We start from the raw sequence: 15,540 nt of genomic DNA on the forward strand, positions 1-15,540 counted from the left end.
GATCAAACATCAGCGTCTGAAATGTTGATGATCCTCCATAGCACAGCTGCCGTCGTGGTACAACCTCTCCTCTGTTCCCTGTCTGACACCCATCTGTCTCTCCTCTCTATCCGTCATTTCGACAATTTCCTCTCAAATGTCTTAAATGTCATTCTGCTCCCTCAGCACAGCCCCATGGGGAGCGGGTTCACATCATTTATCCGACATAAATAGTCCATTTATTCCCGAGTGCAGAGAGCATGAAAATGTGTGTAATCCTATGAAGTAGCCTCCCCACTGTGAAACACTGGAAACCCTGCAATGTTCTTTGATAGAAATATAACCATGTTGCCTTCTAGGATTAGTTTTTGTTAATGCAATTCTTCTATTTGTTTTTAATCAGAAGGAAGAATTAGTATGCGTTACTCATGGCTGGCTGCAATGTGAGGCGCTCTGTCTCTCTGCTGTGTTTGTGTGACTTGCAATACAATAACATAGTCGGCTTGAGATATGACATTTTATTTATTTTAAGTTACTTTTACCCTCTGATTAAAGAGTAGTTGTTTTTATTTTAATTTAGATTCATTAATTTAGATTCATGTGGATATTACTCTAAATCAATGAGGACTGAAGAACAAAACCAAAATATTCAAATCTTGTTAAAGAGCACAGTGTGGCAGTTCTTTCTAAACCACTGGGAATCATATATGTAACATGATAATAAGGTCAAAGGTTCACATGCAAGCTTTAACAACGTTCAATGACAACTTGAAGTCTTGAGCAGTGAGCTGGCTCAGGTGATGTGTGGAAGTACTTGAATGTGGAGGCAGATCACAACCTCTTTTGTGGATGAAAGATGTTCTGTAGTGTAGGAGGTGCACCGTCTCTTTGATATCACTCAGTGTCGTACGCGTGCTTTCATGTTGTGGTGTCTTTCTTACTCCTGTGGGTGACGGGCTCGGTCTAACCCCTGTAAAGTTGAGTCAAGATGTTTCAGAGGCTGCAGCTCAGAACGCAGTGGAGCAATGTTGGTTACGTTGTAGTTATTATACATGAAAAATGAATCAAGTAATTGCATTACTTCACAAATTACTTTGCAGGAAAAGTAAGGTGTCACTTGTTACTTAACACTTGTAACTCAGCTGTCACTCAAAACTCCATATCCACCATTGCACTTAAACAGACAGGCCTTTTAATTTCACTAATCTGTCAACACTCTATTAGTTTTAATCCCAGTCATGGCTAAACACACATATCAAATGACATATCAATATTCACGTACACTTGGCATGTGTAGGCTGGTGCAAACAGGAAGGATGTGGTTGTTGTTGTTGCAGAAAGAGCTAAACTACAAACAAGAAGCAGTAGTGGCGAGCAGGGATTTCTTAGCTTGGACCAAAGATGAGGTGGGACTGTTACTACGGACGTTCTACACTGGTAGCCGAGGCTGATGCCATTAGTATTCTTTCAGGAATGTGTCATGTGAACGGAGCCCGATGAATCAGCAAAGGCTACGTGGTGAAGGAAAAGAGCCGATCAGCATCTCTGTTTCTGCCCATCACCAGACTCCACCAAAACACAGCCCTGGGGTTTAACTTAATCAGAACAAGCAGCTTTTTAAAACATCTCGGTTCTAAAACTAGTTTGGATGCCAGGGGGTTCTGTAGCAGAGTCTGTGTATTTTCAAACAAAAACCTAGTAATGGGGATGCAGCCTTAGACCTGGTGATTGCACTAGCTCTCCAGAACGTCCTGACTTTAGAATTACACTTACATTTTCGCAAAGTCTAAAATAAGAGGAGCTGTGTGAACGCTTACCTGTGGTTAACATACTACATGCCACATCAGCCAAGAATATAGAGAATTTGAATAAGAAACAGTTTTGCTCATTTTGGTAGAGGTTACTGCTCAACACTAACGAGCTGAACCCCAAATGTGACTGAGGGTTGCTGTGATTAGTAACTGTAATGTAATCTCTGAAACATAAATCCTTTACATTACTTCTTACTGAAAAAAAGCAATCACATTGCCCTGGAAAATGCACAGCTCATATTAAAACTGCTCAATTTCTGAACATGATGATATAAAGTATTGTCTGTCAATGCGCTATGAACAATGTATGTATGTGGAAAATCTATCTACATACATGAGTGGAGATGCTCAGTTGAACGAGTGCTCTTAATGAGTAAGACATAGATGAAAATAAACAGCCTGTGGCTCTCATCACTAGATCTCTATTCAACACACATTTGAATAGAATAACAGACTTTGGACGGACAAGTTTGACCTTGATCAAAGTACAAGACGAGCAAACATCCTTTGGAACAATCTGTCCTGTAGAGTTTCAGACAATTGCAGTATCTATGAAAGGGAGGCGGCTCAACACATTTCAGAGAGCTGACATGTGCTGGCTGCACCTTTGTCACTTGTGTGTACTTACAGCAGCAACAAAGTGTGAGGAAATGTCAGATGGTGCAGCAGATTCAACGAGAGCTCAGAAAAAGAGAGAAAAAATAGCAATGGAAACATTTGTTCAGAGTTTGTGATGCTATTGAGTTTAAAAACCACTGGTACCAAGAGCAGTCTGATGTCACAGTCTGCGATCTTGTCTTACATAACTGATAAAATAACTAAATGTACCGTACACAATATGTTGAAAATGAACATTTCAACATAATTGTATAGTTTCTACCTCATAATATTGGTGTGAGAAACACTCTAGCACTCTGGCAGCGATCTATGGTCCTGCTTTCACACTGCATGTCTCTGATGGTCCTATTGGGATGTCTGATGTGATTGTGGATGTGTTCTTGTCTGTGCACTGACACTGATGGAGTCGTGCTGTTACGCTCTGTACCCGATTCAGATTCCACCAGCTTTGCTGTTTATTAGAGCCAATGGAATTAAAATGAAATAACAACACAGTGTTCTCTCCCACTAACGCTCTGCACGCCAACAGTGGAAGCCAAAATTACAAATTCATTTGGTTGACTCAAATATTGAACTCAAGTAGGTGATCTGCTGCAGTGTTCATACCTCGATCGGCGATCATTAACAAATCACGAGGAGCACCATATGTCCAGCGTTGGCATCCCTCTTCATCTCACTCACTGACACGCTCTATGACCGTGGGGCCTGTTTCAAGCTGTTATTCCTTCCATTACAGTGAGTGTTTGGAGCTCCCACTGTGTGCTCCCTGACAGAGGAGCACCTTAAGAGCAGCGCTAACTGTCAGGTGAACAAGACACAACCATGGGTGCCAATTTTGTATCTTTCAACCACAAGTGTGATGCTCACCGAGCCTCACAGGCCACAGTTGTTAAGCATTACTAACACTATATCTCTCTTTTTGGGAGGAAAAGACAGGCGCTGTTTACAAATATCATGAATCACCTGAAATGAAGGAGTGTATACATCCCCTTGTCTGGGTTCGACATTTCAAACTGTACTAAAAGCATATTACGATGAAGTCTATTGTATGGGTTGGACTTACCCATGGAGAGAAAGTAAGTGAGTGTGAAGTGAGGAAATAGGAGCCCCTGTCAGGTAGAAAAATACTGGAAGTAAATCAGTTTTATGATGTGTCGCTGAGATATGAGAGCTTTGACAAGTCTGAGTCTTCATTATTGCTTCTCCTCTCAGTGAAACTGCACCGTTTTTCCCTCACTCTTTCAGTTTCTATTATCTCATCTTTGTGTCTGTTTGTTTTCTTTGGGTTTTTCTTTTGGTGTTGTTGTGTTTTATCCATCATTGCCTCTCGCATCAATTCTTCTTCCTTCATGTCACTGTTGTGCGTTTGTGCTGTTCATCTCGTCTCAGAGTTTCTGGCATCTGCCTGCCCTCTTTAGATCATGTGTCAGTTTCCCTTCTTGTCAAGACACTACATTGGCATTAGAGTGACTCGAGTCCCGATTTTTCTCTAGGACTTAAGCACCGATGACTCAGACTCAAGCATCAACTCTACTCTGACATTTTTGTAAGTTTTTTAGCAGGCCATAATAATTCAGCTTCCAGATGCACTGTATGAATATGTGTGAATGGGTGAATGGCAATAAATGTTACTGTAAAGTCATCAAGACTAGAACAGTGCTAAAAACAGACAATTTACCATAATAGTGCACAGAAATGAGACAAAGGGGTAACAAAATAAAACAGGAAAAAACTGAATGTGCGATAACAGAAAAAAACTTATCTTAACTCAAGGAGCAAACAACAGAGATAAAAATCTAAAAACCAAACACAAGGGAAAAAAATTGGTAAAAGTCCATAAACACACAGCGTCCAACAATAGATCTGAACTCAGACTCACCTCAGACTTGAACACTGGGAACACTGGGATAGGACAATGTTAGGTTATTATCATAACATGTACTCCAATCAAGCACATGGTTAAAACAAACTATGCTTATTACTTAATATTATGTGGGACAAATATGGTAAAAAGAATAATCTGACAGCACCTTTAATGTAGACCCACGTGTCACATTTCACAAACTAATTATGATGAATAAGCTCTAATATTACATGCAGGGGATGACCTACATAATATACATCACAGTCCAGAATGAAGATTATTATTAGACACTATAGAGGAGATCATTTTTCAACACTTTCATTATTAGATTATTCCTGGAACCTTCAGTGGAGAGGATAGTGGAAGAATGAGAATACAGATGACCCGCGCTGAGTTTCCAGTTTTGAAATCATGAGGTCATCTGAAAAACTGCATGTCTTGTGATGACTTTATTTGTGTCATACCTCACTGAGATGGAGGCTCACGTTATACTTCACTGTTGTGACTTTTCAAATATACACAAAAAGTCAATAAAAAGTCTTTGCTGCACATGTAGTACCTTGAATTGTTGATAGTCTATGTGAAGGCACACTTGCTTTTCTTCTTTCATTTCCACACAGTGGGACAGAACCATATTTTAGTCATCATGCAAAGCGACTAACTACCAGTCAATTAATTTGTACACACCATTTTTGTAAGTTTATAGTAGTTTAAATAAAAAAACACTACACACCCCCTGTTTCTACTCCAACAGCTTTAAGTGCTTATTCAGCTTTCCTTTAGCTGAATTTGATGCAGCTAGGTTTTAAGGGGTTATGACTTACCCACAGTGCAGCCACGTGCTGTAGCTGCTGTAGCTATGCCGTAGGCTATGCTATATGGCAGATGTCTGCCCGCTTAAAGGTTTAACAGTTCAGAGGCCACTGAGACAACACATATGTGGACTGGAGCTCTGAGTGGGTTAGATTGTGCTGCTGGCAGTTTCTTCTGCAGGCTTCTGATGCTGGTAAGGATTGTTGATAGTGAGGAAAACACTGAAGAAAACACTAAACATTCATCATAAAGGCTCAATAATGTGAACACCTGAATATAAAACCCCCAAAACACCTTAATATAAAGCAGTCCAGTGTAACAGCAGCACTGGCCTTGACCTCAGTGCATATCATTGAATTGTGTCAAAAGAAAACTCTATGGTAGAATATTTTAATTGGATTACATCACCCATATCTCAGGTGGAAGATCTGGAGCTAAAGTGTGTTAATGTTTGGTTAAAGGGAATCAGAATCAGAATCAGAATCAAAAATACTTTATTGATCCCAGGGGGAAATTGTGTAAAGTCACATGTGTCACACTGTTCCACTGATCATTGCAGTGAACATTAATATAAAGAGTACGGGATTCAAAAATCTGCTTTGTAGATATTTGATTAGGAACAACGTGCAGCTCATTACTCTCACTGCATTTTGGTGAGTAACACTGAATTAAAAGATAATTTATTGTTTGTTTACAAGGAAACTCCACAGGGCCCCTCACTGTTCGGCTCATTTATTTTACAAGGCAGATTGCCTTGACTGTAGGATGACAAGTATTTTGAGGTATGACAAAACTAACGAGATGTATAATCTGCGTACAGGCTAGAACACGTTTCACACAATAAGGAGAATACTTTTTTCATATGATAAATGACCTTTACTTTACCATTTACTTTCATTTAAAATGATCTAATTCATGGAATATTGTATTTTTCTGTTTTGCGTGGCACCAGATTGCATAGGTCTTTCCAGCAACCTCAGAAATTTAGTGAATTTATTCTTAAATTATGAGAAACCTTCCTTGAACAAACACTCGGATCGACACCAGGCTGGAGCTGCGGCTGTTTGCACAGAGCATTTAACATAAATTATGCTCATCTGCCTTTAGGCTGGTAAGAATTCAAAGTGATGCCATTTGCCCAGCAGCAAATGGTTTTATTTATTTATTTATCTTTATGACCAAATCAATATCTAGACTCTAAAGCAGCTCGCTGCAGAGCAGATATCTGGAGGTGGGAAAGAAAGCCCTTGTGATGTGGACATTGCACAATGGTTTAACTAAACTAAAATTAACTAAATAGTAATATATGAAATTGTACAAGATAATTTAATCATGAGAAGAAGGCCAATTAACACATTTTCTGCACGTCTGTGATACCGAGATGCTGCTGCATGGAGAGCAGCCTGTTGCAGGGAAGCTTCTGGGGAAATGAGACTGTCCCTGTGGTGGGACTGTTCACTCAAACATGGAGTCACACACCTTCAAATTACACCTAGTGTGTGAGGCTCTTCTGCAAAGGCTCCCACCGCCTCACACACCGTGGAACACGTTCACTCACGCACCACCCGGGGAGTGAAGCAGGAGCCAAATTGCTGCGCTCCGCTCAGCTTTAATTGGGGGTAAAATCAGGTGGCTGTGAGTGCGCCTGGTTAAAAAGCACTGGCCCCAGTGGATTTGAAATATGATTCATACTTCATCACAGAGCCTTGAAATGAGCACAGGGCTTCAAAAAAACAAACCTGGAGCTGTCCAGTGGGTTGTTGTTGTTTGACCTGTGTTATAATTCATTAGCCAGCACTTTTAGTAAAATGTTAAATCTACAGAGATAATTATGATTCATACATAACCATATACACTGTATACAGTATATATACAAACAATTAAATTCAAGTCAGTAAACTTTCTTGGCAGGAAACATTGTTGTAAAAATTATATAATTAATAATAATAATAATAATGTTTCATTTATTATTATTATTATTATTAATTATAGAATTTTGGAACAATAGTTTTGCTTTTTTTGTTGATCATGATGCATTGGCAACATTTACTATGTTATTTCTCAAAATAAAAAAAACATAGTTACTACCAGGCCAAATTTGACCCATAAAAAATGTAAACAAAATTTAAATTAGGCATTAAAAGAGAAGATAACTAACAAAAATGCATTGCATTCTGTTGACTATTACAAATAATTTAATGAAGCCTAGTTTATATCAGAGAAAATGGAGCGGGGATCGATGCAGCAGAGTTATGGACGAACGTTGATGTGATTGTCTTTTTTCAGTTTTCATTTTGTTGTTGACCAAAAACATTGTTGTGTCCTCATTATGTTGAGAAGTAGTGGGAGCACTAATGGTAGTCATACCCACTTCTCCTCCCCATCTCACTGTCTCTGTTTCTCTGCCGCTCTCGTCTCAGTCGCCTGTTTACATGGTGGAGAGGAGAAAATTATGCTCAGTGGGACACTTGGAGGAAACAGTTTGAAATTGAAATGAGGATGAAGAACCCACCACCCTATTCCTCTCAAAATGGCCTTCGGACTTATTCTCTCAAACTTGATCACTCCACCCCCCCATTCCCATCTCTCACACACACACACATACTGCTGGATTTGTTTTAAATGAAAACTGCTCTGTGATAGACATCACTTGCCGAGCCAAAATGGAACCGTTTTCATCCTTGAGATCTGAGTGTGGGGGGAAGAAACCTGTTTTGTACATATGAGTTTTTCTTCTCCCTAGTTGTCATCGATGAATTTCCCTTACCGTCTTCTCCCAATTGTCACAATTTTCATCAACAGGTTGTGCTTCTTCAGTCACTCTTTGCATGCGTGTGTGTGTCTGTGACACTGACAGCAGGACAAGTACAAGGCTCGTAGCAACAACACAAATGACAACTAGGTTTTCCCCATAGCATATTATGTAAAAGATGTCATCTCTGCTTAGTGTACAAAACTCTGGTCTGCAGGTGGGTGGGTGTGTGTGTGTGTGTGTGTGAGACTTGCTTTTAACAATTTGTGTTCAGCATTTAGTTGTGGGATTTTCACAAGAATATGTGAGGGCATGAATGTTTGTGTGTGTGTGTGTGTGTGTGTGTGTGTGTGTGTGTGTGTGTGTGTGTGTGTGTGTGTGTGTGTGTGTGTGTGTGTGTGTGTGTGTGTGTGTGTGTGTGAGTGAGTGGCAGTTCACAATGTGAGACTTTTTCATTTTCCCCGTGTTTGTGACCCTATAGGGAGTCGATCTGGCTTATTGGCCAAATAGGCCTATTGATCCAGTCTTTCACCAACCACCTGAACGCTTTTCTTTCTTCTGATTCTCATTTGTTTTAAATCCTGAGACTTGGACTGGGATCAGTTCAATGTATCCCCCTCTTTAACCACAGAGGTAATGGTATCTCACCATGCAGATAGTTTTGATCTAATTTGCTAAGGTTGTGAGATCTGTGCTGTGAGGACTTCTGCCACCGTCCCTAAACAAAGAGACAGAATGTCATTAGGTCTGTTTGAGGCTGCATCTTGAGGTAGACAGATGGCAGAAGAAAACTGTCCTCGATGAAAACCTTTTTACAGGGAGGTTTGTGGATTATCCCAAGAAATCCTGTTCCTGTAGAGACCTTGCTGTTTCCATATTGTTTTAAACCCAGGTACTATTCAGATCCACTCTGCTGGGAGACAGGTCTGGTCCTTTCTTCTGTTGAGCTAAATGAAGATCAACTGCAGTAACATGTCTGTTTATGTTCCGATTATCACAGTAAACTTTATGTCAAGATCTATGGAAAAATGGTTATTCACATTAAGTCCCCAGTTTTCTTCAGTGGTCAGTGATAGAACACATGTAGCAGAGCTAGTGGAGCCGTCTTAGCTGAGCCAGATTTGGCTTACAGGTTTACTTTGGTCAACTGCCAGGCCTGTATTTACTATGGAAATGTATGACTAATTCTGTTTGATGTAAGGATTTTGAGGTTTACACTTGAACAACATTGTGACAATGGGACACTGATAACACCTGAAGTTCTGTATTAATAAGCTGTGAGCTGTTTGCTAAATTTAGAACCTGTTGCTTCATTTTGTGGCACAATCTCTCGAACTCAGCTACGTAAAAAAAAAAAAACAGATTTAAAGTTTGACGACATTATTGGCTGATTGAGATCGTGGCAAAATCTGATTGGATTACCAGGGAGAGCGATAAAGATTTATGAATGAACCACAGACATAGAGGAAGTCTTCTTGATTGAACTTACTCTAAGCGCCACTTAAATACAGTCACCACTGACATTGTACCAGATGGAAAAATAACAACATAAACTGTGTTAACTGTTGAACTTTGACAAACAGGCCTGTTGCCCTTTGAGACTGCAACGAAGGGAATCAGAGTTATTCACCTGACAGTGGGGAAAAGGCTAAGAATGAATCAGAAGAGAAAATGTTATGTTTTTCTCAGTCTTAATGGTCGCAGGCTTTTTAGTTTTCTCTCTGCACTTTAAAGATGATGGAAAAAATGTTATTAGCAAATGTTCAAATGTGCAAAACAACCGCTTGATCCTTTCATACAGCACTAAGAGGAAAAGCTTCCATACAGAGCTGTCTCAATAAATGTCGACTGACGGAACTATGAATACACTGAAGACTTGTTGCTACCAGTTTATTGTGCATCAGGCTTATGTGCATTTCTTTTCTGTGTTGACATTTATTCTCGATAACCAACAACAATGCCTCAATATGTAGCAGTCACGGCTGGAAAGTTGACTCACAAAATAAACTTTTTTCAATTTCAGATCAAACCTCTGAGATCAAGGTTTGACTGAGCTTCTAAGCCTCTTACAAAACGTCCTCTTCTCCCATTACAGATCTTCCAGGGCCTCTTGTGTATTTTCTACAACCTCGGTGATGGAGACTACAACGTAACCCTGCCCACGTATCGGCTGGACAATGGGGAATGGCACGAGGTCCTCCTAGATCGGCATGACAACGAGATGACGCTGAAACTGGACGGGGGTGGAGGGCAGCGGGAGGTCACGGGATCGCAAGGCCGGAGCCGAGAAATCATTATTGACCCCAGTGTGGTGATTCTGGGCAATAACTTCCCATCCGCGGTCAACAAAAGCTTCCAGGGTAAGTGACTAAAAGTCCTGTCTTTAACTGAACCAGTGATTCAGCTAGGAGTTGCTACAGCTTGAGAAGGCACAGACAGATGTCGCCCTGCCAATAGGATAGGAACACATTTCTGTGTGTCGTTCTAGAGGGACCAGACAAAGAAAATATTCTGTTTAATTTAGACAAGTTGTAACATCCTGAGAGGGAATCAGCTATCAGAGAGCATAGACCATCAATTTGTGTTGTTACATAGTAGCAAGAGACATAGACAAGTGCCCAAGAGTTTGTAACGATTGAATATAATAAATAGATGTTAATCAGAGTCTTAAAGCATCATATATTGTTCATTGTATGATACAAACAAATAGTAAGAGATAAACTGATGGTAGTTGTTCTGCACACGTGTATACATACATATTTTTTCCATCCAAATTGGACAATTTTCTATTTTTATTTTTGGGTTCATGTCACCCTATCCTCACACACACACACACATTCCCACCCAGCTGTGGGGAAGATGCTGGGTGTGTGGCGCTAATAATAAAGAAAATGTATTAGAGTGAATGAGCCAACACATACAAAATGTCAGAATCCTCATAAAACAGTCAATTTCTGGAAGCACTTTTCAGGAGGAATTCTTGTTATTGTCTCTCATGCCCGGAACGACACACCAGCCTTTTCATTTTGCCCTTTGACACATCGCACACATCACATCCTCTTTGTTGTCAAGCAGTTTTTTTTGCCTGGACCTAATCAAAATGTGACGTACTACAACCTGAGCTGAGCATCATTCTCACCATGACGACCAGGCTCTTATATGTCCAGCGCCGGCTCCCACCTCTGGGTTGTATCTAAGGGCAGACACACGAGCCCTCGACAGCTCTTTAAGTTGGAGGACATCCACATTCATTGCAGCCTGAATGATGTTTGGATGATGTCTACCAAACACTCCTCGGTGCGATTTTGCCGTTTTATGATCCATCTGTTCTCCAATGCAAGTTTTTTTTCCAAGAATATTTATACTCTCCTGTGCCATAACACATTCTCCCATTCTGTGTGGAAAATCTTTCCCTCTTAATTATTCATCCCTGCAAGCATTCACTTGCCTGAGCCACGTAAAGATGTCTCTCCAGAATGCTAAGCCAAGTGAATACAGATTTCTTTTGGGGGTCCTAAACAGCCCCCACTCTTTTGTACTTAATCACTCAAAAATGGTCCTTTGCAAAAGCATCAGGATGAGAACAATCAAGGGGATTGTTGGGACTTTTAAGAACTATTAGAAATAAGAAATACAATTTGCACTACCAGCATTAATGGCATCCAATTATTATTATATATTGTTTCTCTTTTTGTGCAACAGCCGTATCTTATCTAATTATCAGTTTTGATTAAATTTACTATGGAGAAAAAACACTGTAATTTAATACATAGACCAGGGGTCGGCAACCTTTTACTATCAAAAGAGCCATTTTGCCCCCTCTTCCACCAAATAACATTTGTCTGGAGTCGCAAAACATAATTGATAACACAGCTTCTAAAGTTTTATATATAGTAATACAGTATACTCAGTGTTGTGCCAGTTCACACTTAAAATGAACTAGTTCACTCGTTCATTTGTTCTATTTTTTATTGGGATGATTTAGGTGACAAACGTACGATCATGTGTTTGGTTCTGAATCGATGGTGTCGGATCATGTCTGCGTGTCGCTCCACTCACTTTAACACTGAGTCCTGACTGAGCGTCTCATGTTGTACTGAGCACAACATGTTGATGAGTAATTTTTCATGATGTTAAATGCAGCCTCATAAACTCTGGAGCGAATCAAACAAACACTAAGTTACTTCATGTGCTGATCAGGTCCTGATAACTAGTGAGGAGTGTTTATTAGTTCAAGTGACAGCAGAGTGGAGGAGGACACAGAAACTCCAGCTCGGTACAAACCAACTGCAGCTTCTGCTCTGATCACTGAGCAGCTGTGACCCCGTGATGATTTAGAAAACTCGCTGGAGTGAACGTCACTCACGTTCACGTTCATCATATGAACTAATTCGTTCAGATCATCGTTCACGAAAAATATGAACGCGTTCAATGAACGGCATTCATGCACAACAATGTACAGGGAGCCACTGCAGAGGGACTGAAGAGCTGCATGTGTACGTTTAGGTGTCTCTCCCTTAAATTCAATAAATGCCTTTCGAACATAGTCCTGGGAGGCGGGGCTAAGACATGCCTTCCTCCCCATACATAAACGATAAACCAGTTTTATTCAGCTACATTTTCTAAACTAAACTTTTGATTAGTCGCTGCCCAACTTTGATTTAAGGATGTTTACCTTTTTAAATGTATATATATAAATGTCATGATGTAGAGACGTCCCAAATAGTTGGTTTGAAACCCTCCAGGTGGTGACTTGTTCAACAACTCAAAACACACATTGAAGTGTAACATTTTGTTGACTTGCTTCACTGCTTGAACAGAAGGATTTTCTCTGCAGTCCTTTTTGGGAAGACAACACTATTCGGACATTTCCCAAAGTTAAAACAGTATTTTTGTATTGGAAAGCAAAGAGATGTCTACAAGCACTGAAGCCAGCAAAGGAACTCAGCTTGTTCTCACTTCAGTGACATTTTGTGACAAAGCCACTTCTCCCGCCTGCTTTAACCCCCGAGCGTCGCAGTCTTTGTGGGTCATTGACACTTTTATATCGGTTTGAGGTAACGCAGCCCTTCATGTAGGAGTCAGCAGAGACACGTGAATGAAACGTGACTTGTGTGCTGCTGATCTGATGGAAAGACCGTTTTCTCGACACTTTGGAGACATTAATCGAAAATTCATTAAAAAAGCATAATAAATGGTCTGTATTTAAATAGCACACAAAGCTCTTTACAGCACAGTTTGCAATTCACCCAGTCACACGCACATTTATACAGTACATCTATGCGCAGCACTTTATCTGTCACACATCACTCTAACACTGCCGGCACAGCAGTCAGGGTCAATTTGATTCAATATTTGGCCCAAGGACACTTTGGCATGCAGAATGGGGCAGCCTGGGAACTACTGACATTCTGGTTAGTGGTCGACGGACTCTAACTCCTGAGCCTCAGTTTTCCACGTACTCTACAAAGATACATATGGTCAGTGACATATCACAGGTGTCGTCAAGTGTTTTCCTTTTTTTTCTAGACAACAAACCTCTGCTTTCTGTAAGAAAAGTCAAACTGCTACAGAAAGAGCATTTAAAAGTGTCGAATTCCTAAGAGTAGAACAATCTGTTTTCTTTTCTGTGAAAAACACTTCGTAAATGGGCTCCCCCAGCCTCACCCCCCAATTCGCTCATCTGAATGTAATTATCACTCGTAGAGAACAGAACTAACAGGTAAGAGGTGAGAAAAAGAACAGATGTGTAAATAAGCAGCCATCCGAAATACTTACTACTGAAAATCTCTACAAGAGGAATATTCAGTGTGAACATAATGCCACAACTGTTGACGAAAAATTGATGAGATGATCAGAGCACATTTTTAAAAAAAGGTTTCTCATTGAAAGCAGAAGGGAGAGTAGACGGAAACAGGATGTAACAGTCAAGCAGCTGTCTACATCTGCTGAATCAGATTGCAATTCCTGAAAATCCAGCTTGAGGAGGTAAGAGGAAATATCAGCACTAGCCCAAGAGATCGCTGAGGCTGTGGTTTCACTTTGTGCTGTAGGACGTCAAAAAAAGCCAATTTTAACTTATTGTTCATTTAACAAGTTGTCCTTCAGCCTCTTGCTCCTCCAGCTGTTCCCGTGCAGACGTACTTGACAGCTGCTGAATGTGAATGCAAAGCCTGATGAACTACACTGACACAAGGTAGTGCTGCGGAGAGCTTGGGGTTCAGCCGGCATGCCAGCCGACAAATAACAAAGACCTTCACATTTGCTGCTCTTAACACCTGGTGTGTGGAAAGGCTTCTCTGACAACAACTCTTTGAGGCTCAGAATGAAGCTGACCTCCAATGAAAAGGCTTGTGGATCAAAAAGTCTGTGAATCAGAGTGTGTTACCAGCTTTTGTCAAAGATTCAAAACCAGAACTTTTTTCAAAACTTGCAGATATAACACACAGATATATTGTATCCATTAAAAACAAGCAAAAACGATGCATAATTGTACGGTATTACTTGAACAGTTTTTGATGCTTTCCATTCAAGTTTTTGAAAACTTTTCATCAAAATGAATATATCATATATTAGAAATGAATCATTTTTTGACAGCCACTGGGCTTCTTTAGAACATAATAATAAGCAGCTAATGCTTTTTATTTTTTGACAGGAACTTTTTGTTGTTTGACAGGAACCATTTGTTTTGCGCTGCAATATCTATACTAACCTTCAAAGTCAAAGTTCAAAGTCCAGCTCTGTGACTACAAAGCAAACCAAACCACGTTGTGATTTTACTTCTTAGACAAATTGCTAAAGAGGGAAGTGATCAGCACTCATGACACTTCTGTCTGTGTCAGTCCAATATGATGCAATAACAATAATCAGATTATCAAAATGATCTGGAGAGTTGGATGTTATTGCTGGTGGGCCGGTTTTTACCTGTGGGCCAGCAGTTGCCGACCTCTGCTGCAGAAGTAGACAACTCAGTTCACACACAATTGCTTGAGGTGCTACTCTTCTATACAGTTGTCAAGAGTGCATTTTCCTGTTGTTACTTTTGTCTTGGCCATGTTCGAGCTTGACATTTTCATAAATGTGCTTTCTATATGTTTTCTATGGTGCTGAAAGTTTAACCTGAAGACCACCACTCTCTTATCTGTCTGTTCAGTCGCCGGTTAGTAGAGCTACTTGGGCACATACGCAAATGTAGCAGTGGCAAAACTTCCCCTCCTGTTCACTTCTGTCTGAGCGAGGGGGGTGAATAAAACATTCACTTCCCGTGATGAAGCAAATCCGCAGTGGAGCTTAGCTTGGAGTTCAAGCTTTGGTGATTTTTTACCTGAGACATTCACCTTTACTTGTCTATGTGTGACCTCGCCCATCGCCTGTAATACAGTATAACCCCACAGGTAAAACCACTAGTAATCCGCGTTGTTTTTTTCCACAGAGCTTCGTCTTTGCTCTGCAGACATTAGATATCGATATTCTCATCTAACTCCAGCAGGGAAGTAAATGAGATTATTTCCCGGAATGTCAGACTTTTTATCTAAAAATTGCTGGGTGGAACAATGCCAACTCCACTTTCTCTCTCATGACTAAACCCACACAATGGGCACACGCTGATTCTTCTGAGGCTCGGCTACAAATGACAGGCAGTCTGAAAGAATGAATTCCCCAAAACTGACTTGGTTTAATGTAGGTCGGAGGATGAGTCATAA

At 40.3% G+C, this 15,540-nt stretch overlaps 1 protein-coding gene across 1 annotated transcript in view; it reads left to right on the forward strand.

The window, feature by feature from the left end:
- Positions 1–15,540, forward strand: part of si:ch211-186j3.6 (neural-cadherin) — a 286,707-nt gene that overhangs the window by 239,391 nt on the left and 31,776 nt on the right. Inside the window, 1 exon segment of the mRNA XM_035162307.2 lies at positions 9,933–10,197. Within this exon segment, the coding sequence (XP_035018198.2) occupies positions 9,933–10,197 (265 nt within the window).

This window comes from Hippoglossus stenolepis, chromosome 1 (genome assembly GCF_022539355.2).
Source record: "Hippoglossus stenolepis isolate QCI-W04-F060 chromosome 1, HSTE1.2, whole genome shotgun sequence".
NCBI lineage: Eukaryota > Metazoa > Chordata > Actinopteri > Pleuronectiformes > Pleuronectidae > Hippoglossus > Hippoglossus stenolepis.